At 35.4% G+C, this 23,919-nt stretch overlaps 1 protein-coding gene across 2 annotated transcripts in view; it reads left to right on the top strand.

The window, feature by feature from the left end:
- LOC142340196 (uncharacterized) overlaps positions 1–23,919 on the top strand; it is a 104,292-nt gene that overhangs the window by 14,179 nt on the left and 66,194 nt on the right. Inside the window, exons 1-5 of one of the 2 annotated variants that reach the window (XM_075390705.1) lie at positions 5,510–5,732; positions 6,542–6,755; positions 13,345–13,484; positions 15,866–15,997; positions 19,194–19,410. In XM_075390705.1, the coding sequence (XP_075246820.1) occupies positions 6,671–6,755; positions 13,345–13,484; positions 15,866–15,997; positions 19,194–19,410 (574 nt within the window). In that variant the 5' untranslated portion in view covers positions 5,510–5,732; positions 6,542–6,670. Of the gene's footprint in view, positions 1–5,509; positions 5,733–6,541; positions 6,756–13,344; positions 13,485–15,865; positions 15,998–19,193; positions 19,411–23,919 lie in introns of those variants that run through there. The other variant, XM_075390704.1, reaches the window with a different exon arrangement.

Here is a 23,919-nt window from a genome sequence, read left to right as displayed (position 1 = left end):
GTGAACCTTAAAGAGTGAACTTTAAACTTTGACACCTTGTCCTTTAAATTTCAATTAAGGGTGAAAACTGAAAAATATTTTTGATTCTTTGACTCTCTAAATAATATACAAGTCGTAAACCCGCTCGCCCCTTTTTTTGTCTAGACGGTAAGTCCTTAGGGTGCGCAAAATTTATGATCTGACGGGTGGGTGGGTTGGGGATTGGGGTGGGGGAGTGTTCAGTTCATCATCCTATCTCATCCTATGTCACAAGTAAATTGCAAACGCAAAAACTTTATCTATATCATGCGTTAGTTCTAGTTTAAACGTGAACTCTATATCATTATAGACGCCCGCAACTCACCTTTTTGATAAATTTCTGACTATAAATATAAGAAATTCTTTGATATCATTATTGGGTTTTATCAGCCAAAACGGCAAAAACGTATAATTTTTTGTCGGTATTGTAGTTTTTGTTCGGCATTTAACATAGGAAAGGTTCGACACCATCGCTTTTTAAGAGACAATTTCTCGTCAATTATTTTTCTCTCACTCATGTTTATATGCCAACAAAATGAAAACAACTAAATTTTCTAACTTTTCTCCTATCATAGCGAATAAAATTTTGTAAACGTCTATGATAGGACAGAGCCAAATATTAAAAATCAAAAAGTTTTAATGTCAGCGTACAATTAATTCGCCTGATTTTTTTGTTTCAAATTGACTTAATTAGTAGTTTATACTCCGGACATTTGAAAGATTAAGAAATAAACAATTCCTAAATTTAAAATCTTTTGAAAACCGTCAACAGCTGATTTTGTTATAAACCATGTCTTAAGAAAATTACCATGTGGTTAAAGATCGTGCAAATAATAATAACATAAAGTATTCAAGCATGTAAATTGAGTTTCAGCGTGAAAACAAATTAATATCCTAAAAGTTATCATCTCTCTGCTTTTTTATCTTTATCAGATACAAGCTAAAAGATCAGAACGAGCTATTTAACTCATTGAGTTTAGGCTTTTAAAGTTTTCTAATTTGATCGGGTTTTCTTTGAGGGAACCGATTTAGTTGAATGAGCGTCTAGCAAAATAAAAAATTAGAAATAAGACCGAATAGTTTTTTTCATGCTCTTGAGTTTGTCAGTCGTCAATAATTGTTTCAAAGGCCATTTAAACGGTTTTTATACAATTTTCGTGCTATTTTCAAGAAAAAAGCTCAACGCAGCTCTATATGAGGGAGACTACAGCAACCAAGAGACCAAATGGAGTCCGCAAACCATAGATAGACAACCAATGGGAAGCTCTCCAATTTTGGCACCTCTTATAAACAGTTTCCTAATCTTTCTTGTTTCTCAGATTTTCGTTTCTCTAGCGAAGTAAACGTTGAAAAAGTACAACTATTTGTCAAGCTATATGATGGTAATCTTGTAACAACTTTTGTTGTATTTCTCACACTTCTAACATTCCCCTTAACACTACCCGTAAAATCGATTTCACGTTTTCTGTGTTTTTGTCTTTTCACAATTTTGCTCAAGGTCCGTTTTATCTCACTCTACAAGACGCTTATTCAATTAGAATTTCTTGATCCAAGAATAGTCCAGGAGTATTTTAAGATTAACTACATAACTTGCGCAACGCTTTTTTCAATCTTGGTATTGTCCTTTACTATAATAAGTCTGACGCCCTATACCTAATTTTTTTCGAAGGATTAACATAGATTCATGTCTAATTCCAACAGCATAACCATAAATTGATAAACTTAAAAGTACGAGTAACCTAAAAATATTGATTTTTTTCAGAAATCAGAAAAACAGCAATAATTTTGCGCCAATCATAAGTGACCTGCTATAAAAGCAAACAAAATCGATTATCAAAGTTAAACTTAAAATCTAAAGTTCTTGACACATAAAACTATCTCAATTTTCTTTAAATTGCTCTCAAGTGAAGGTTGAAGCAATTAATGTAAGCGTGTTAGTCTTTTTTATGCAAAATTTTTTCTTGACCTTTTTGACTTTTCAAGTGACTTCTACAGCCCTGACTGCTTCGGGTTGCGTGATTTAAGTTTCGTTCTTATTTACAAGTGTTAGCAGCTGAATTCAAATGGCAGCAATTCCTATCTAAAAGTCAAAAGAAAAATGCTCCGAAATTAGAGGTTTTTTACTTTAAATTTTATTGGTGGTTTTAGTGGTATATAATAACCTTTAATGACGTCGTTTGAAGCGACGGATTTGAAAAGATGCTATGCTATGCTTAAAACTAAATGAAAAGCATTATTTAAATGTTTAAGCATAAAATTTTTTTAAAAGTTTTATATCGTAAATTGATTGCTGTTAAGATAAACATGAAAATTTGAATTAAAATTTCCGGCAAAAGTATACTCAATTGCTAAATTAAAATCAACTCTAAATCAGTTGGATTCAGAACTTGAACTTAAATTTGAAAAAGAAATCAAAGTTTCTGTAGCGATTTGTTGTCGTTTTTTGTTGTCTTGCAAATTGAGTTGAAGTTTGATGTTGCGTTTTAATTCTGAAGTTTTGATTTTCTAGGATCGAAGATTTGTTATATGGGTAAGGCAAAATGCGAAACATTTAATGAATTTTGAGCTGCATGCAATTGCTTTTATTTTTGATAATAGGAGATGCTTCTGTGGATAAATCGGTCAACAATGAAAATCATTCAGGGAAGGTAATTTTGCGCGCCGGTTTTAGATTTCTTAAATTTATTTTTCCAGCGTTGTGTTTACAACTACCCACCCGAATTATCAGACGACCTCACATGATCTCAAAGAGCCGAAAGTTTGGTCATGTAGCTCATTCATACGCTCAAGATTTTTTAAAATGATTTTTGATAAAGTTGGGCCTACTTTTTCTCCCGGTAGGAAAAAAAACCATTTTATAATGGATTTTATACATATTTATAGTGGTGTCTCTATATTTTAATATATAGCCGTATATCTTAACAGCTATATACATATGTTAGTCTGCGTAATTTTGTCACCCAAATGTCTGAAACGGGGGGTATCTCATTGTCTTTTTAGTTTTCGATACTTTATTTTGCTTCTTGTCAAACTGAGTAATATTCTCAAACAAAAATAAGTATATGTGACAATTCTCTATCATATCGACCCATATATATTTGATACAGTTTTATCTCTACTACTGAACGAATTATATATCATGATGATAATCGGATAATAATTTCACACTGATCAATGCCCGTTGTTCTTTTCAAAAAGGTAACAACTTTTCGATTTAACAAAAATTGAGGGAAAAATTATTGGATCTTTTCCGTTTGTGCCCACCTAAGTCTAGTGGTGCATTTTTTGCACCCCCCCCCCCCGACGCACGTGCCATATTTTAACATAATGAATGGTTTACCATGTAATGGCACGTGCTCCGTGACGGTGGGGGGGGGGGGGACAAACTGAAAAGATCCAAAATATTTTAGATACGGCTGTCAAAATGCTATTCCTGATAGCTTATTATTTTAGGTTTAAATTAAAAAACCTAAGTTTTGGATTTCATGGAAGTTATGCGAAATAAGTTTACATGTAAGTTTATGAAATACGTTTGACGTGAAAACTTCAAAATATAGAAAAAGTATTTTCGTAGTTTGATTTTTATGAAATTTTGTACACGAATGCAATAAGTTTAAACCCCATATATCTATCAGCGGAGCAAAAAACGTAGCTAAAGATATTTCTAACTGGTTTTTAACGTTTTTAACGTTTTAAGATGAAATGCTTTGCTCAGGTTTTGATCATCCATTTTCACTAGCCGTATTAACTTTTCAGACATATTGCCTTTTTAAAGGTTCCATGTGCCAGCAGTTATGCGTTTTTATTGAACAAATTTACGCTCATTTAGCAGTTTTTACCTAACAATGTCTTTATAGAAATTGGGCATCATTGAATTCTCAAAATCTCAGTAACTTCAGAGTGCAAATAGTTCATCAAATGAGATGGTTGATGAGCTTATCTTGGTATAAAACCTTATCTGTTTAACTTCAGTCTGATGTACCCGGGCTATCAAGACAATTAATACTCAAGACTACTCAATCTATTCGTTGTTAATCTAGTATGTCCAATTGGTATTACAAATCTAACCAGGTCTTTCCACTTATCCTGGTTAAGTTTGATTCTGAATAATAAAGACCTTCTTGGAGCATCTTTACCAGTGCAACAACCCAACTGTGGTATTAGCTAACTCCATTTACAGCTAAAGATTTAGAGCTTCGAGGACTCGAACCTACTATCTCCAGAACCTCGAGCAGGCATGCTACCGTTGCACCAAAGCTCTGCTGAAGTAGCAGATTTGGTAGCTTGATATACCACAAGCCGGGTTATTACACCAGCGACTGCTTCTTTAAAGTTTTACTTGATTTGGTTAGGTCGTCGACAAATGCATTGCTGCTAATGTTTCCATCTTTTTCCAGACAGCTTTCAATCAAAAAAGACAATTTTTTGTCTAATGCGATGTAGAATAGATCATGCAAAAACCAAAGTATAATCAAAGTCCAGACAAATGTCACATCACTTGCGCACAAAAAATAGTATGTAAAAAAATTCGAGATAAAACGATCATTTATTTGGTCCTCAATAAGGTATTTTTTGAAATAATTGGATAGCAGGGTCACAAAATAATTAAAGGTAAAAAAACTTATAATAAAATAGCATTTGAAATCATGTAGTTGATTTAATCATGTACAAAATTTTGGACCCTTATAAATGATAATTTTAATATTTTTTCAAAATGACTTAAATATCCTCTCATGCATAAAAAAAGGTTTTATTTGAAAAGACTTTGTATTTTATTTCGGGGAACGCAAAGGAAGCCAAAGTAAAAGTAAGCCGACAGAAAAGCATGCCGAAAATTATGTAATAGTTAAGTAATCTATCAGAAATAATACATTGTTAGCCGTTGCAATCAATACTGCGCGTAGTATTATAGTGCATAATGTATTCCAATGCACCAAAGAAACAAAAATACGTCAATTTTTAGACATCTAGTGGGTACGGGCCTTAGCGGACGGCTGTCCATGGCCATGCCTCTCCTCCGCTGTGGGATGTAATCCGGAAACCGCGGGCCGGTTATCGCGGCGAAGCCGCAACGCGCGCGAAGCACGCCCACCGGCCCGCCAGGGGCAACTTAAAATACCGGTATCCCAAAATTTTTTTTGGCTTACATCATTAGAGAATTGGTTTCCATGGATGTCGAAACCCATAGCCCTTCTAAAAACTGTCCGAAAGGGAACAGGGCCTCGTCGGTTCAGTCGCACTTTTAAACCGTTCAATACTGAGATGCAACAGGTTATAAATGAAATCGCGCATATAAAGTTCAGATACCTCAACATTTTAACGATATGAACGAGGCCTTTTTGAAGTTCAGGACTGATTCAAGATGTACAGTGTTTGAAGACTCTTTTTTCTCTGTACAAACTTATAGGGACAATTGCCGCCAAAATTCACAACAGAAGACAATTTTGAGGCTGATTTTTCACTTTTTGTGATATTTTAGACGACTTGAATGGCGAATTCGGAATCATGCAATTATCATCAGCAGTCTGACCATAGACTTACGTGTCATTTGAACAAACTTCACTCATTTCAGTAGAATATTTTGGTTCACTTTGATTTTTTTGAAAAAAAAGGCTTTTCTGAGCTTTGACTGAATATACTGTGCAAAATGATACTCAGTACGGAATGGCATTGTTGTACTATTGGGATATAATGGTCTGAAAGGCGAATGCAAAGTAAGCCGATAGGCAAGCAAGCCGACAAAAAAGCAAGCCGAAATTTATGTAATAGTTATGTAATCTATCAGAAATAATACATTGTCAGCCGTTACAATCAATACTGCGCGTAGTATTATAGTGCATAATGTATTCCAATGCACCAAAGAAACAAAAATGCGTCAATTTTTAGACATCTAGTGGGTACGGGCCTCAGCAGACCGCTGTCCATGGCCATGCCTCTCCTCCGCTGTGGGATGTAATCCGGAAACCGCGGGCCGGTTATCGCGGCGAAGCCGCAACGCGCGCGAAGCACGCCCACCGGCCCGCCAGGGGCAACTTAAAATACCGGTATCCCAAAATTTTTTTTGGCTTACATCATTTTTAAAATTCGGCTTGCTTACCTGTCGGCTTGCTTGACCACCACCTTTTATTTCTTCTTATCATATTTATTAGCGCAAACTTTATTGCTTCTTTATATCATATTCTTATCGAAACTTATTGATCATACATTACATTTGATCATTCATATCAATCAAATTTATTGTTCATCGGATAAAAAAAGTTACTGATCGGTTCCTGATCCTTTGATCATTGTTTAGTTGCTCTTAAACGAAGTCCCCCGCCCATTGCTTGACCCCCATCCCCCCTCCCCTCACATTGCTTAGCCCAATCCCCCCCTCACCCCCAATGCTAGCATCCCTAAGCACCAGCTGGCTACTACCGAAGCCAACTGCTCGCCCGTCGTTTGAGAGCAATTAACCCGACGTTAGTCGGTTATGTTTGTTTACTCTTTTATCTAACGACTACATCAAAAGAATTTTTTTCAGGCTTCACTTGCTAGTCAAGAGGATCAAAAAGTTTCATCAGGGAAAAAAGCCTCGGCTGGAGTCTCTTCCAGACAGCAAGTGGCCACACCCCCGGGATCTGCGAAAAGTGGGGGGTCACCCGAAAACCAGATGAACCCGAAAAAGGGTGCTGATGCTCCGGGCAGGAATCAGTCGGGATCCGACACTGCTAGTCAAGAAAGCGGAGGTGGAAAAGGTGAATTGGATAGCAGGGTTTTAGATTATAATGGGAAAGTAATGGGTATATGCTACACGCAAAAGGAGATAAATAAAAAAATCATATTTTTAAAATTTTATTTCTCTCCTCTTGTGTACCTATAAGTACCATATACACGATACTTGGGAAATATTAATCAGCATTTGGAAATTATTTGTTATCGCAAGATCTTCTAAAGGCACTCTAATTTTTTTACACGGATCCGTGTTTATATAATCATACGTTAGGGGAGTGATTTGAAACGACAAATTGTTGCTAATTTTTCCAATCAAAATAAAATTATCGACGTTAAGCAATTAAGTGTCAGATGTCTTCGAATTTTTTATGCCTAGACCATTTTTTATATACATTTTTCAGTCTCGTATCCTATTATAGTTAATAATATTTATTTTATTTGTAATGATTTATAAAAGTTGTTAAGGGGTGGGACTAGCAATTACAGTTGAGGTAGACATTTTAGGCGTCCTAAATGTTAATTGTAGATGGTCGAGCTGAGGAAAAAAATAGCTCAAAAAGGTATCTAAATAACTAAGTAGGTGGTTTTAGCAAAACGGCATGGTACAAATTGGAAGAAATTGTTTTGCCAGGGTGTTTAAATAGATCCAGCTCATTAGAAACACCCCAACACACATATCTCTAATGATGATTAACAATAATGATTATGTTTGCCGATGAGCAAATCTATCGGAAATAATAGCTTGTAGGTGACGAGACAAAAGGTCGAAAGGACAACAGATAGAAAACCGTAAAACTGTGACAATAGATCGAAAATTGAACTTCAGTCTTATTCAGTGTAATTACGCTTCATTGTCAAGCTGTCGCATAGAATCAACGCTTTTGGGCAGGCCTAGAGGGCCTTGGCCCTGCCTTAGCGACCCGTGGGGTTCGATATGAATGTATCAAAAAATGAAAATATTGACATCAATCTATCATAACCGAACATGTTATCACGACCGAACACGTTTCACGCTGTAGCATTTGCCAGAACTTAAATTTGATTGGCCAATGCAAATTTGAATAACTTTAAATTCGATCTATTGTCCCAGTTTTCGCTTTCGGTCTTCTGTCCTTTCGATCTGTACTCCAAAAGCCTTTTTCTTTTTATCAGTTATAAAAAATATCAACACATTCATCAATTATCAGACTAAATCAATACAGACTGTGAAATAATTAATTGGGCGCCAACAAAAATTATGGAATGTCTGATGCGACTTTCAAACTTTTCGTAGAGGTGAATTTTCAAAGAACATGCTACAGATGGCAAAACAACAATGTTGTAATGAAATAAAATAAGAACGAAATTTTATTAGTAATCAAATTTCCTCGAGGTCTGAAATTTGTCCTAAAGAAATTGCAGTGTGACTATTTATTGATAATTTTAAGAGCTATCATTTGGTGCTGAGCGGTAAATTATGAACGAAAACAAAATTGATTTGAACAATAGACGGAAAGCCAAGATCGTGTCTAACGCATTCACATTATCTTAACCCGTCACAAAAAGTAACTTCAATTAAAAGTAGAAGTTAACTGCTTCAAATATACTAAAATTTGATTCCTCAATTTTCTTTATTGGCTATTTAAGATCCAATAAAGATGAGTCTTTCTTACGAAAAAAAAATTACTTTCCTAATAAATTAAAACAAGATTCAGTTTCATTGAAATACATGGAAACATATATTTCGAGGTTTTTTAGTGAACCAAATTTATTAGTGCGCACAAAATACGCATTGAACCGCTACACGTCTTAGAAAATTGGCTACACAATATCTTATAACAAAATGCAACAAAAACAAACAGTTTTTCAAGTGGTCAAAATAACATAAAATTCTCATGGTTTTAACGATCCTCTCATTTGAGGTGATTGCAATGAAGCATTTACGAACATAAGATAACTTTGTGATTGAATGTCCTCAACTTAGTTTCACGGACAAATTAGTCTTTGCAAGGCCTCCACAGACAAAAACTAAAGTTGTCAACAACTCCATACCTTGTTTGGTAGTCAAAATTTCCTGTAAACTTTCAAAAACTAATTGCAGTTCTTCGCATCAAAATCTAAAGCAAATACTTGGCTGAGTCAAATTTTTTTTATCCCAAGAGCACACTAAATTAGATATAAACATTTTATTTTTTTATATCATTTGAAATAGTTGAAAAGAATTAATTTATTACATTTTTAGGAAATCAACTCTTCTTTTTGCAGCTTTTTCAGAGATTTATTCAGATGCCCAATATTCAGATTGAGCCTGAGGGCTCCACGTAAAAATGCACTTTGAGATTCTCAGGAAATATTGACTGGCATCGGTACTGTATCATAGCTCTGATTATGTAAATTTCATCATTTAGCACGTCATAAAATAAATTTTTTGTCTTGACAGGTAGAAATCTAAGTTCTGACATAAGACGGAAATCCGAGACCGAGACCTAAGCAGTCACCTTAATTTTACGCTGCAAATTGTACCTTCAATTATTATTAGAGCTAACTGCTTCAAATATACTAAAATTTGATTTCTCAATTTTTTGTTTTGGTTAATTAGGATCCAATCTTGAGATGAAACGTTATGATGAGAAAAATTCCTTTCGTAATAAAATTAAACATGATTCAGTTTCATTGAAACATATGGAAACATAAACTTCGAGGTTTTTTATAGCACCCAATTTTTAGAGCGCAAAACAATGCGCCATGAAACGCTGCACTTCGTAGAAAATTCAATACTCATAATCTTATATAAACATTTAGCAAACTCAAACAATTTTTTATGTAATCAAAATAACCTAAAAATCCCATAGTCTTTACTATCCACTTATTTGTGGTGATTGCAATAAAGCATTTGTCAACTTAAAATAATTTTGCGATTGAATAACCTCAAATTAGTTTCAAAGACAAATTAGTCTTCACAAGGCCTCCACAGACAAAAACTTACATTTTCTACAACTCGACACTTTCTTTAGTGAGAATAATTTCCTCTACATTTTCAAAAAATAATTGCAGATCAAAGTCTAAAGCAAAAATTTGGTTTAGTCAAATTTTTTCGTGCCAAGAGCACACTAAATAATTTATAAACATTTCTTTTTGTATCTTTTGAAATAGTTGAAACGAATTAATTTATCAGATTTTTAGGAAGGCAACACCTCTTTTTGCAGCTTGTTCAGAAAATTATTTGGATGCCCACTGTTACAGATTGATCCTGATGGCTCCACGTAAAAAACAATTTGAGATTCTCAGGAAATACTGACTGGCATCGGTAGTGCATCATAGCTCTGATTATGTAAACTTTATTAATTAGAACGTCATGAATTAATTTTTTTGGCTTGACAGGTAATTTCTGACATTAGACGGAAAACTGAGACTGAGTCCTAAGCATTCTCCTTATTGTTACGTTGCAAATAGTACCTTCAATTACTACTAAATTTATTTGCTTCAAATATATTAAAATTTGGTTCCTCAATTTTCTTCATTGATCCAATTTTGAGACATAACTCTCTTATGAAATAAATTTTAATTTCTTAATAAAGTTAAATAAAATTTACTTCCATTTAAATACATGGAAGCATAAATTGCGGGGTTTTTTATTGCACCAAGTTTTTTAATGAGAAAAAATGCGCCGTGAAACGCTACGCGTTGTAGAAAACTGACTGCTCAAAATCCTATTTCAATTTGCAGCAAAATATTCTGATTAAACTAAAATACCCATGTCTTTTAGGATCCAGTTTTTGGGGCGATTGCAATAAAGCACGTGTCAGGCTAAAAAACTGTCTGATAGATTGCCCTCAATTTAATTTAACGGGAAAATTAGTGTTCACAAGGCCTCCACAGAAAAAAAATCAAATTGTCAACAACTCCATGCACCCTTTTTAGCCAAAAAATTCTCTAAATTTTTTCATAAATAATGGCATTTTTTGCATTATCATCTGTAACAAAATTTTGCGTCAAAAATTATTTTTGTTTCACGGCTTACCTTAAACTAAATTTAAAACTTTTCTCTTTATTTCAAAGAAATAGTTGAAACGGCATAATTTATCATATTTCAGAACTCTTTCAGAAATTTTTTGGATGTCCACAAACATTTATTGAGCATTAAGGCTCCCCGTAAGAACGCATTCTGAGGTTCTGAGGAATTGCTGGCTTTGTAACGGCATTTTATCATAGCTCTAATCATGTGAATTTTATTTAGCGCGTCGTGAATCAAATTTTGTATCTTGACAAGTGAAGAATTAAGTTCTTACAGTACAATTGCAATTTACAGTAGCGCAGAAAAATAGTATTGTTGCAAATTTTTTAAAAAAATTATTATGAAAACCAGCTCAGCATTTAAAAAGCTATTCTGTTTTGCCTATGCTCCCACCCCAACTCCCCTCCGCACGTCTGTTCACCCCATTATAATATTTGCACAAATTAATTTTTCTTTCGTCTACTTTTGTGCATCAAAAGCAAAATTGATCTTTCCGTTTGAATTTAAGCGAAACCAATACGCAGTTGAGAAACTTATAAAATCTAATTATACGCCATTTTTACTATTTTTTTTTCAAAAAATTAATCAGTTTCAAAGTAGAACAGTTTTAGAATTATTTGTAAAATTGTTCTACTTTGAAACTGAATACTTTTGTTAAAAAATATAATGAAAAATGTCATTAAATTAGACTTTATAGTGAGGTTCCTTCCTGCATTTTAGTTTTGGTTAACGTCAACTCCTCTTGAATAGTTGCATAAGTACCTAAATAGTTGCTTTATCATACTAATCGGCACAGTTTTTAACAATGGAAGAGATTGAAACAGTTCAAAAACAACTTTGAGAAGCATATAATTGACTGTCGTTTCCTTGAAGGTTTATAGATTTTCATATAGCATATAGATTTTCATATAGAAGGCATTTGGTTATTTCAAAGACACCAGACCGCAATTCAAAAGAATTCAAATTTCTCATTCTACCTCAAATTCAAATTTCTCATTATCTCAAGAGGGTAAAACCATTTCATTGGATGGGGGTGTAAACAGACACAAGTTTCAATACAATTTTATATGAGCTATTTTTGGTTTCATTGTGGTTTTTATCTTCCGCAAGATTGAAAGTAAACATAAGCGCGAGTTTGATTTAAAAAGATTAGATTTTAGGATCAGTACAGGGGTTTTATATGAAATCAGAATTTTAAGATTTTTTAAGCGTTTTATATCAAAACGTGAATTTTTAATATAAATAGATGATTACAAAAATAAATGAACTATAATATAAATAATTCATTTTCAGAAATTTGTTTTCGATTTGAAAAATAATGGTATAGGTTTTTCTTTAGATTCCACTCAGAGAGCTGAAATTATTCCGGTAAAAAACAGTCAGTTCAGTGAAGCGTGAAACTTGCTCAACCTGACGTTCATTGATGACCTTGCGTTCATCGTTTTAAGCCAGTGTTTGCATTGTAAATTCAAGAGCCTTATGATCAAGTTGAGCTTGCAGAATCCAAAATTATTTCAGCTTGGTGAAAATTTATCTAAGATTAAAAGTTTTTGCGGTGTCCGGGAAACTGGCTAACGTGAATATTAGCCAAAAATGATAAAAATTGGCATAGTAGCAGAAATAATTTCATAACACAGTTGCTCAATGCAATCATAAATAAGAAACGCAATTAACTTGCAAGAACGCCACTTTCTCACTTGATTTTTTGCAGTCTCTATTTCAGTTTACAATGAAAAATGAGATTTAGTTTCATAAAATCAAAAAGCAGGGTCGGACATATTTGATTGATGAAAACTTTTGTGTGAGAAAAACAAAACTACCCCCGATTCTGTTTTTATTTTTGAAGTGTGTAGTTACCACCTGCTCGTCAAAAATTTTTATGAACAGGAATCTGACTACAATACAGAAGCGACCAACGCCACGTAACCATAACTCTGGCGAAGAAAAAAATGAAGAAAATTGCAAGCCAAAAGTTTCAGAGACGATTTAGCAGAGTCCCGCAACACCAATTCGCCATTTTCACAACAAACGTTTGTAAAACATGGACGAAAATTTCTTACCACCAAAGTACGATATTCAACGAGAATTGAGTTACAAAAGATCCAAATTCTTGTCTCCACCAAATAATTTTGCAAGAAATTTTGAAACGGGAAAGTTCGCGATTAACGAAAAACAATCAATGCTTTTTGCTTCAATATGAAGAGGGAGTTTAGCCTGAAATATGTTCAACTGGATCTTGTATCCACCATTTGAAGCCACTATTTGCACTTTAACTTCAAGAGCTTTATGATCGAGTTGAACTTGTCGAATCCTGATTTTTTTCAGTTTGGCAAAATTTTATTAGTTTTGTTAATAGTAATATATTAATAGTTACCTCTAGCATGCTTTGTCGATTTAATTTATAGAATTTAAATTGTTGATTTCTGATTACTTATTTGTCTATGCAAATTTGGATAGACAAATAAGTAATCAGAAATCAACAATTCAAATTCTATAAATGAAATCAACAGAGCATGCCAGAGGTAACTATTAATCGCAAGCGGAGATTGATTAATCAATCTCGCCTGTGATTACTCTGACTGATGTGTAGATTGAGTTGTTTGTTTGTTTGTTTTAAGCACCCTCCATAATTTACACACAACGGGTCGAAGGAGCCTCGCTTGCTTGGAAGGATATCAATATGTATGTGAAGGCGGGAAAAATGTGCAAGAAAGAGAGGAAACAACTGCTCACTAATGTCAATGGATTCATCTCAAAGGCAAGCGAGAAAATTCAATTTTTTTTCTTTTACCGGAATCTGTTCCCAGTTTTATGACCCCAAAAAGTCTTATAACCTCGACTTATGAAAAGTCGTTGGAAAAGTCTCAAGCCAACATTATCGAGCCAATTTTTTTTTATTTGTTGTGGATAGTCTTTTTATAGTACTTAATAGTCGAGTAATGTCTTTTAGCCATGAGTTAAGATGGGTGATATTGTTTTTTTTCTGCATCGTTTTTTTAATAGCCGCGAAGCGATAGCGGCTATTATTGGGAATATCGACTTTTTTTACAATTCAAATAATTTGAATTGTATTGGTGCGCTGTCTTTTTATAAGATCTGTTCACGCTTTTTTCGGATTGTTCGCGTCAGTGAGAAGTCAGATTAAAGTGGTGACTTTGGTAACACTGAAAAAGTAAATGGATCGAAAAATCGAGTTGGTTTGAGGCGTGACTTTTTTCAAAATACCTTTAAAGTGGAGTGAGAATTTGATGTTTGAACAATTTGGGTGTTTTTGAGATAGATTTTTTTCAGGTGCGTCAATATGACTTCTGTTTTCAGAGTTTCTTCTCTCCTTCAGTGCATTTAAGACGGTATATATGTTTTCTGATCCTGCCTATTTGCCTTTGCTTGAATTCATTAAGGGGCAGCTAAAAATTTTTATGACTTTGCCAATATTTGTTGTCATAAACTACTAGTGAACTTTAGATTTTGCCCTCTTTTTTAAAATTATCTGTTGTCTTATGACTTAGTGTCATCAGTGACCGCACAAAAGTGTCTTATTGGTTGCTAGGAAGGCAAAAAAGAACCTAATGAATGGTAATGGTTCGGGTTAACAGCTATGGGTTTTCATGACATTGGCACTACTTTTTCTCAAAAATGTTGGTTGAAATTTTGAGCTCTGCAAGTATTTACTGCACTAATTGATGTCTTATCATTTAAGCACAATAGGGACAGTTATCTGATGCTGCTAATAGGGGTTAAATTTAACGGTTAAATTGTTTTTTGTTGAAAGCTTGTGATTTCTATAACTTTAACACTAATTGTTTTCAATGATAATTATCGAATTTCAAAGTTTTGCGAATTTTTCTTTCCAACTTTGGCGTCTTGGCTTCTAGCCTCATTATTGACAGGTCTCATTGGTCGCTAAAAAGGTCTCCATTAAGTCAAATCATTTCAGTTCATGGCTATTGCTTCTTGCGGCTATTTTCTGGCAATCTGCCAGCTATGTTGTTTTTCTTGTATTGTTTTATTGCTTAATCTCGTTAGTGACAGCTCTCATTTGCATTTTAAAGTGGAGTAAATGATTGTCCAGTTGTGAATAGTACAATTTTTTGAATTGTTTTTCAGTACTTGTCCTGCTATGTTTTTTTAATTGGTCGTCTATTGATGTTTCTTGCGACCTTTTAAAATTTGTGCGCAAGACGTCATTTGTTCTGCATTTAGTTTAATTGTTTTTAGGACTTACCTCGCTCAGAAAATGACTATTAGAGTAGCTTAATGTACTTTACATTTATGAGCATTTACTAGCTAAAATTAATAGTGTCACCTAAGTAGGGGAAGGGGATATGCCAAAAGTGGGGGAAGCCAAAATTGTCGAGTCAAGTTCTTTTCATTTGTCGAGCAGAGTCTTTTCATAGTACTTAATAGTCGAGCAAGGTCTTTTTAGTCAAGTAATTGACAGTTATTGAGATTAGTGACATTGTTTTTCTCTTCATTTTTAAAGGTAGATGCGCATAAGCATCCAATAGCAACACTAAACAAGCGTTGAGACAGGAAGTTCAATTTACAAAACAGCTGTATTTTTGCCATTCCTAAGTCGTCGCATTTGATTATATTGCAAATTTGATTGGTCGAATGCAACAAGTTAATATGAACAAGTTAATATAACACTTGATTATGCTTAATATAATACTTTAAAATAAGTTTAGCGACAAAGGAACCTATTGATCCCAAATAGTCCCAGGAGGATAAGAGAAAAAGTTAATTCGAATAAAAATAGATACGAGGTTTACACAAATTACCACTTATTACCACTTGTATCATTTATCAGTACCGGAAAATTTTCGATCGAAAACTCTCATATAAATTGCTAAAAATTACCATCGAATTGAGTGACCCAAATGAAAAAAAAAATGAAATGCGTAATAAAATCAACAGTAAAAGAGAATGTTTCGCTTGTGGAATTGATCATTCACAACTTACTTTCACAACCGGTTGATAAAAATGAAGCAAAATCAAAGAATTTTAATCAAGTGCTTAACGACAGAAAATTTTTAATTAACAATAGAAAATTAGACTTTAAGTAGATTCAATAAAACAAATTTAAATCAACACCCAATTTATTTTACTTCAAAGTAACATGTTTTAAATTTGTAACAGGGTGAAATAATGGCCCTGATGGGTCCTTCTGGCAGTGGAAAGACAACTTTGTTAGATGTGCTGGCTGATCGGGTGAAGAAAGCCGAGATCACAGGAGAGATTCTAATCAATGGAAAGCCCAGGGATAAAAAGGTACAACATATACATATACTTTATCCTTTATTTTCACATCGAGCGCATTAAAATAAAAATAGCCAAAACTCACCAGAAACTTGTCTGATGATTTGCATGGGATCTAGGCGGTTTTTTTGGCAGTGCTTTTAAGACAAAGACATTATTATTGATTACTTCGGTTGCCATTTTAAGCCACAATGGCTCTGAGAGAAAAGAGTAAATAATTTATAAATGTTCAAAAACTGCACTTAATTCTTAGATCTATTTTTCCGTCTCTCTCAGTTATATATTCACGATAAGAAGTCCTAATTTCAAATCCGGAAGTATTTTTTTGATGAATATTAAATGAGTTTCACTCAATGAATGACGTGAAAGAACTCATTGACTTTTTCACGTGGTTTGTTCCGCGAACTGAGCAGACAATTGATCAAAAAAGGAAGTGAATTTGGAACTTATTCATACAGAGTGTTTGACTAGTGAAATGTGATACAAATGATGGTTTTCAGAAGTTTATCAGAAAAAGGATAAAAAGAGTGATCAAATATGAGACAAAAGGGACAAAATTATTGACTATATGTCGACTAAATTGACAAACAAGAAAACGTGTGTTGGCACATCATGTTCATTCGTTTTATGATCTTCTTTTTCAGTTTAAAATCTCGTTATCTCCTACACAAAAGAATTGAATGTAAATATACTTCAAGGTGAAGTTAGATTAGCTTTACCTCATTTTTACCTGAACACGAGTTCAAGTTAAAAAAGTTACCTTTGTTGTAACATTTTTGTAACGTACTTGTGTACAAAAATATAAAATTTTTGTAGCATTCCTCATAAATTTAATTCCTAACCCTACTCTAGTTTCTTGGAACAACGGTAGATCGTATGACTGTGATGCCAAACAAAAGCAAAAAAGCAAAGAAAATCATCTGACGTTGTCAAAACAGATAGAAGAAAAAGTGGATCAACACTAGTTTTTGATCTCAATTATACCATTGCATTAACACAAAGAAAGAAAAGACGTCCCAAAACTTCTGCAACGACAGCAGAAAGAAGTTTTTGTTGAATTATTAAGGGTTCACATCATATTGTTTCAAACCCGTCCTATCTCAACTGAAATTTTGTTACCTGCAATAGTTTAATCAGCTCGGTTTTACACGATTTTTACTTGCTTTCGAACAAAGTTTGAAGCAATTATTGTAAAGCAAATTACTGTTTTTCGATTCGACGAGGAGTATTGGTATGCTACAAATTTTCTTTAGCTGAAGCAAGTTTGTTCATGACTTGACTTTTGACTTCTTTCTTTTCGAAAATTTACCTCTGTTTTAGAAAGATGACTTCCTTTTGGGAGCATTTACTTTAAGAGTAGGTTAGTTTGTAGCGCATAGTAATTAGGAACAGGTGGCGATATTCAAGGTGAAGAAGTTTTTTGAGATTTTGGATCCCATTTTTGAAACCCTCCTTCATATTTAAGCTACAGACACCCTAGCAACCTCCCACATCTTCCCTGTCTACCAACTCCCTCCCCTTACCTATTTATCCCCCCTACGGACATGCCACCAGTGGGGGCAACTACCTACCTCCGCCTACTCGGCTCACTTACCTTGCCACCCAGGACGCCAAAACTCCTGCCTACGTCCCCCGCCTACCTCACCACACTAAACTAAAACCAAAATTTTTTAACTTTAAATTTTATTTGTGGTTATGGTTATAATAATATACAATAACCTCTATTGACGTCATTTGAAGCCCTCATAGTAATTTTAATCCCTTCCCCGGACTGAAGCAGGTTGCAATAGAGTCGAGCTTCAACTAGTCTTTCAAGAGCACATTTTTGGACGTTAGTCAGTTAATTTTACCCGGGTGTCACTTAACATAAAGAGTTTAAGCAAAATCTTGAACTGACTAAACGATTGCATTTCGCAGCAAAAAATTATTTTAGGTGTAATCGATATGTTTTAAAAAAAGTTTTAGGTAAAGCTTCGGTGGCGTCCCATTAAGTTTTCTGCTAATTTTCGCATTAATGTTGCGGTAAGTTCAGTTGTAAAAATAAGCAGGAATTTCTTGAAAGTTTGTAATAAGGTAGCGTTTTCAAAACCTGATCTTTATATAGTGTGTAGAAAACTTGGTGTAATATTTTTCATTAAAGGCCCATTGAAAAATATCAATGTTTTGTTTGAAACAATGTTTGTAATATTACGGTGCGTAAAAACGTTAAAAACGCGCTTAAAAAGCTAAGGAAATGCATGAAAACAAAACTTGGCTTGAAGTTATCTCAGTCAATCCCTATGGTCATGATTTGTGGTTCAGCTACAAGGCTGCTTGCATGAGCACCTTAGAAAGCAACAGCCAAAAACCAAACAAAATGTTTTCCTTTCCAGATAGAAATAACATTCATTGGAAGGGTTGCCGTAGTTCTATCTATAAATTTTAATCTCGATTGTGTGGGTTTGTTAGAGCACCCGGGCCGAGGTGTCCACCCCTAGTCCACCGTTATTAAGCGAGATTAAGGGTGTAAAGCCTTTTCCACTCTTAAATAGTAGGGAAAAGAGTGTAAGTGCAAACCCGAATGTTTGGGTCAAAACGCAGTTATGTTCATATCTCAATTAATCATTCAGTTTGCAAGATGCATTGCTGAATGAGATATCAACATTAAGAATGAGATTAATAACCAAAAATTTCACAAAAATTAAATTTTTGTCAGTTAAAAAACCTATTATCTCCAGGTATTATTTTTTCAATGCTGGCTGTTCATTTAACATTTGAATAAATTATGCTGTTAATGCATGGATAAGTCTAAAAACTGTTATGCCCAGTTTTTTAGAACACTGACCAGTGTTCTTTCAGACATTAACAGCCCTTACTCTTTGATTTTACTCTGTTTTTCTACTCTAATTTTTAGTATTTGACTTTCACCATAATTTACACAAGAAGCTGCCCAGGTTGAGGTCCCACTTTCCGTCTGGGAGGGTCTGGACATAGACACTTTCCGTCTGGGACGGTCTGGACATATCGACTTTCGGTCTGGCACCTCAACCTGGGTGGCATGATGTATGATCGGGATATGGCCATAATATAATACAGAAATGGAAACATCAGGTTTCAGTGCCAATTTACTATACCATGGTCCAGAATTTGTTTTGGTTGACAGAAGTCCCCTGGCTGGTCGTCTGAGAGCAATTATCACTACGTTAGTCTGTAATGCGTTTGTTGATAGCAATTCCGATTTATCTCTTCGTACGTGAGTGTGGATGACCAGTTCTACGAAGTGTTCACAGTGAGAGAGACATTGATGTTTGCATCTGCCCTCTCAATGCCCAAGTTGCCCAAGGACAAGAGGAAGGCCAAAGTGGAGAAACTGATGCACGAGAGTGGCATGGACTCATGCGCTGGAACTAGAATTGGCGGCGCTGTTTTTAGAGGACTTTCAACTGGTTAGTAAATCAACAAAATCTCATTTTAGTGACGAGTGGTTTGTTTGAATCCAGTGACACGAAACTTGATACACATTGCTAAGTCATGCAAGATCTTGATAATTCTTGCAAAACTTAAACATCTTACCAAGATGTTTACAGGCAAAAGTTTCTTGGATCAGCTTGGTAAGATTTTGACAAGATCTTATCAAGACATGGCAAGAAATTTTTTTGGCAAAAGTTGCTAAGATCTTGATAAATTTTGACACACAGAAAAACAGTTTTAGAATAATTTAGCTTTGAAAAAAAAATCGAATCAATTTTACGGTTCAAAATTGAAGCAAATTGGATCAGCAATTATTGTAAACGTGTCTGTGTCTTTTTCAACGAAAAAACTTTTGTTCGACGTTTTCTTCTAGAACATTCTTTTGACTCCAATTCTCGAGTCAATTTTTCACGCTCTGACTTTTTTATTTTTCTGAGTAATTTCAATTGCCAACCCCTCCCTAGTCAGAAATTTTTCCTTCATTAAAGTTTTTCTAGCCTATATCTCTTTCTAAGCCTCGCCCGTCGTGCGAGAGCAATTCATTCGGTGTTAGTCGGTTTGGGTCTCACAAAGCCCAAGAAGAAATGCCTAATGTTAACTTGAAAGATTTTGAAATCTCCTGGTCTTAGACCTTGACTTCTCAAAAAAAACAAAAATCATTTGTATCAGGCAACACGTGCTAAAAACTGTAACTTTGAAAACACCAAGTTATAGATGTTGAGTATAGAGATATAATTCAATGATTAGGAAATGGAGTACTTTTCACGGTAGCAGAAGAAGGTTTTTGAAGCAAATCTCACAAAATGTTTAACTGTTGACAAGGACAAACAGTGGGCAAAGGTTAGCCCAGGCATATCGTGCCAAAGTAACTATAACTCAAGGCTTTTTTGAAACACCACTAACGCTGATTAGTTTGATTCTCTGACGTCAAGTCACAGCAACCCCAATACTACACATTCAATATAAACTGAAGGCGGAACACCTCACAGTTTTTTCTGATGACCCCCTAACCTAGCTCGAACAAGCAACCTCATGGCAAAGGGAAGGACAAAAGCAAAAACAAGACCACGAATCAACCCCAAAGACCAAGACCCCCAACCGGACAATAAAGAGCCCCCAGCACAGTCAACATTTCAACAACACAAAACGCAAAGCAGAATACAAACCACCTGACAGCAATGCCGAACAGAACTATGCAACCACCCGTTTTGAAAGCTAAAATCAGGGTGATAGGGATAAAATTGCGAAAAACCTGCAAACCATGTGCGAATTGATGGACAGTGGGAACAAAAATGCAGCAATAATATTCATGGAAAGGCGGCGGAAACATTTTTAGAGCTCGCGGAAACTTGTTACGAGTTGATTTCACGGCTTGAAGAAGATCAAAATAAAGAGTACATCGGAAAAATCACTGGCTTGTGGAACAACATCCACGACATGAAATTTAAAATTCAAAATCACCCTTCACAGGTAAACACCACTACAAACTTCAACACAAAAGACAACAGCGAAACAACAGTAGCAGCCAATTCGACAGCGGATAACTCAACATTCAACAACGATATCAACACAAGAGGACAAAACCAAACATCAATTAACGGAAAGCAATAACCTCAACATCTTTGGGTTTGATAGATTGGCTTACTCAAGCAGCCTGAACGACCAGCAGAACAGAGTAACTGGAAGGGGGGACACACAATCAGCCAACAATACAGTCACAGCAATTGTCAACAACGTTTCCACAACCAGTTCTTTTCTACACACCATACGATGAAGCTAAGCTCTTCCAAAGATGGATCATCAGCAGTTCATCGGTGACCCGAGGAAATTGGCAGATTGGTACAGCCGTTTCAGTTTCTTGATTGGAGACACTCATCTCAGTGACGGAGAAAAGATCGCCCAGCAGCAGAACTTGTGATTGGGAAAGCCAAAAGATCAATTGAAGGATTCGCCTGCCACAAACACCTGTACAAAGATGCAATGAACGGGTTGAAACAGCGTTTTGGGAAACCAAACACAATCATCAGCTACTTGCTGGAGAAACTCATCAACTAAAGGTCACCAACGACATCTCTTCCTTGGAAAATTGTAAATTTCGCCAATTTCATAAACACCATTTCAAGGACACTGCAAGAACTGATTTTCGAAGCCGATCTCAACAGCACGACAATCTTGAAGCATGCAACCAACAAACTGCCGTACAGCAAAGAATTCAAACGGAATCAGTTTGTTTTACGACGACGAGTTCAACAGCCGACACCTGCAGACTTCAATCAATGGATTGAAGAAACAGCTGAAGCACATAAACAGTCAACGTATCAAGGACGAAGCGGCACTAGCCTTAGCGCAGCGCATGAGACACATCAACGAAACTTCAACTCAGATGAAAACCGACAATTTTATCAACAACCAACTAATCCAAACAGAGAACCACAGCAACAACAACAATCATCACAGAACAAAAACAACTTTAGCGACAACAACAACAAGAACCAGTGCAACAAGTGGAGCACAACTCAAATGTCTCAAGCCACAAGAGGAAGCAACAACAACAACAACAACCAGCCTCTGCCTTAAGTTTTCAACGACGGTAACCATCAATTATTCCATTGCCCAACGTATAAAGCGAAGAGAGCTGATGAAAGACTTCAAACCGTTTATCAAACCTTTGCAGAAATTGTTTGGGAGCCAACCATCAAGCCAGCTACTGTCCTTTAAACTCTAATTGCAGGGAGCAAGGATGTTAACAACGACACAACACTATTCTTCACGGTGCCAACAGCAGGTACGGACGAACAGGGACACCATTTGCCCTAACAAACTGCCAATTGAGCAGTTCAGGAAGAAATGGAAACTCATTTGCTGTCATCAAAAACAAAGATACAACCACAACAAAGAACACGACAACAGCAACAAAAAACAACAAATCTGCTCTATGTCATGCCAGTTATTTAACATAAGAACGAGAATAAAATTCGGACATACGCGTTCATCGACACAGAAAATAGATTGATAATACTTCTCTCGAAGACAGCTCATAAACTACACCTTAAGAAAGAAACACGTCAGCAACTTGTCTTGGAAGGAGCCAATGGAACGGACACAAAAACAAGTTACACAACAACAACAGAAATTTCGAGTTTGGAAGACGACGAACGCTACAACCTCAAACAATTTTGAGTTGTGGAAAACGTCAATTTGCGAAAATTGATGGATCACCCGGCAGACATTGCCAGGAAGTATGACCATCTTAGACATGTCAATGTGTCAATTCAGGATAATCTCCAAGTCACAGTATTGATTGGACAAGACAATCTCAACCTAATCTCACCAATCAAATTGGAACAAGGATCATCGTCAGAACCAAGCGCAAGTCTTTTCAAACTTAGTTAGACTATTTCTGTTTCTCCTATAGTATTGTATGACAGTGAAACACAACATTCAAACTGATTTATTTTGCAGCAATTGCTTCGAAGAAGACAATGATCTGAACAAAGAAGTTTCTCAATGGTGGAAAGCAGAGACAATGCCATTAGAATCCAAAAGCAAGTCAAATGATCCAGAATTTTTGTTGGCCAACAAGATAGTTAAGACAACATGCGTGAGACAAACAGATGGATGTTTGAAACTGGCTTCTTTGGAAAGACAACACAAGTTTACCAGACAGCTGGTCGCAAGCCTTGACTCATCTGAATCATCTTGTCAACAGATGACAAAAGAAACCTGAGCAGTACAAAAAAACAATGAGGGCATTCAAGCAGACCTCGATAAACGCTAATTAAAAAAGTACTTTTCATCAATAGAAGGATAAAGGATGGTACATACCACACTATGGACTTGTCAGCCCAAAAACCGACAAGATATGGAGAATCTGCAATGCCAAAGCACCACAAAGCGGAAGACGCCTCAATGATAAACTCTTAGCTGGACCCGACCTCCTCAGGAATATGCTTGAAATCTGGCTACATTTCCGACAGGGAGCCCTTGCCGTCCAGGGAGACATCGAAGCGATATTTATGCAAATTGATGTACGGACACAAGACCGACGTTATCTGCAATTCATGTGGAGGTAACAAAACAGCCCAGAATTAGATGTGTACCAATACCAAAAAGACAAATCTTTGGAGCCAGGGACTTACCAGCTTACGCAAATTTTGTTTTGCAACAGATAGCCAAATCGAATTCGAAGATCACCCAAATTCTCTGGAGATCATTCAGCGGACTTTCTACATGAATTACATGGTTGCAGTTTTTTTGCGACGCCGTCATATCTTTCACTACCTCCAAGGATGTCATAATTATTCTGAAAAAAAGTACATTCAAGCTGACAAGACAAAATGGTGCAGCAACAGCCGAGAGTTTTGTCAGCAGATGCAACACGATTTTTGGAAACCAGTCGAAGATCTCTTTAGTAAAAGGTTTCATCAAAGAGAACTTGGAGTTCACTGGAGTTTGATTGAAGACAAAATAAAGTTCATAGCAAA

The sequence above is a fragment of the Convolutriloba macropyga genome, chromosome 5 (assembly GCF_964194025.1).
Source record: "Convolutriloba macropyga chromosome 5, txConMacr16.3, whole genome shotgun sequence".
Classification (NCBI taxonomy): domain Eukaryota; kingdom Metazoa; phylum Xenacoelomorpha; order Acoela; family Convolutidae; genus Convolutriloba; species Convolutriloba macropyga.
The sequence above is the reverse complement of the archived record's forward strand: the minus strand, read 5'-3'. Positions and strand labels throughout refer to the sequence as shown.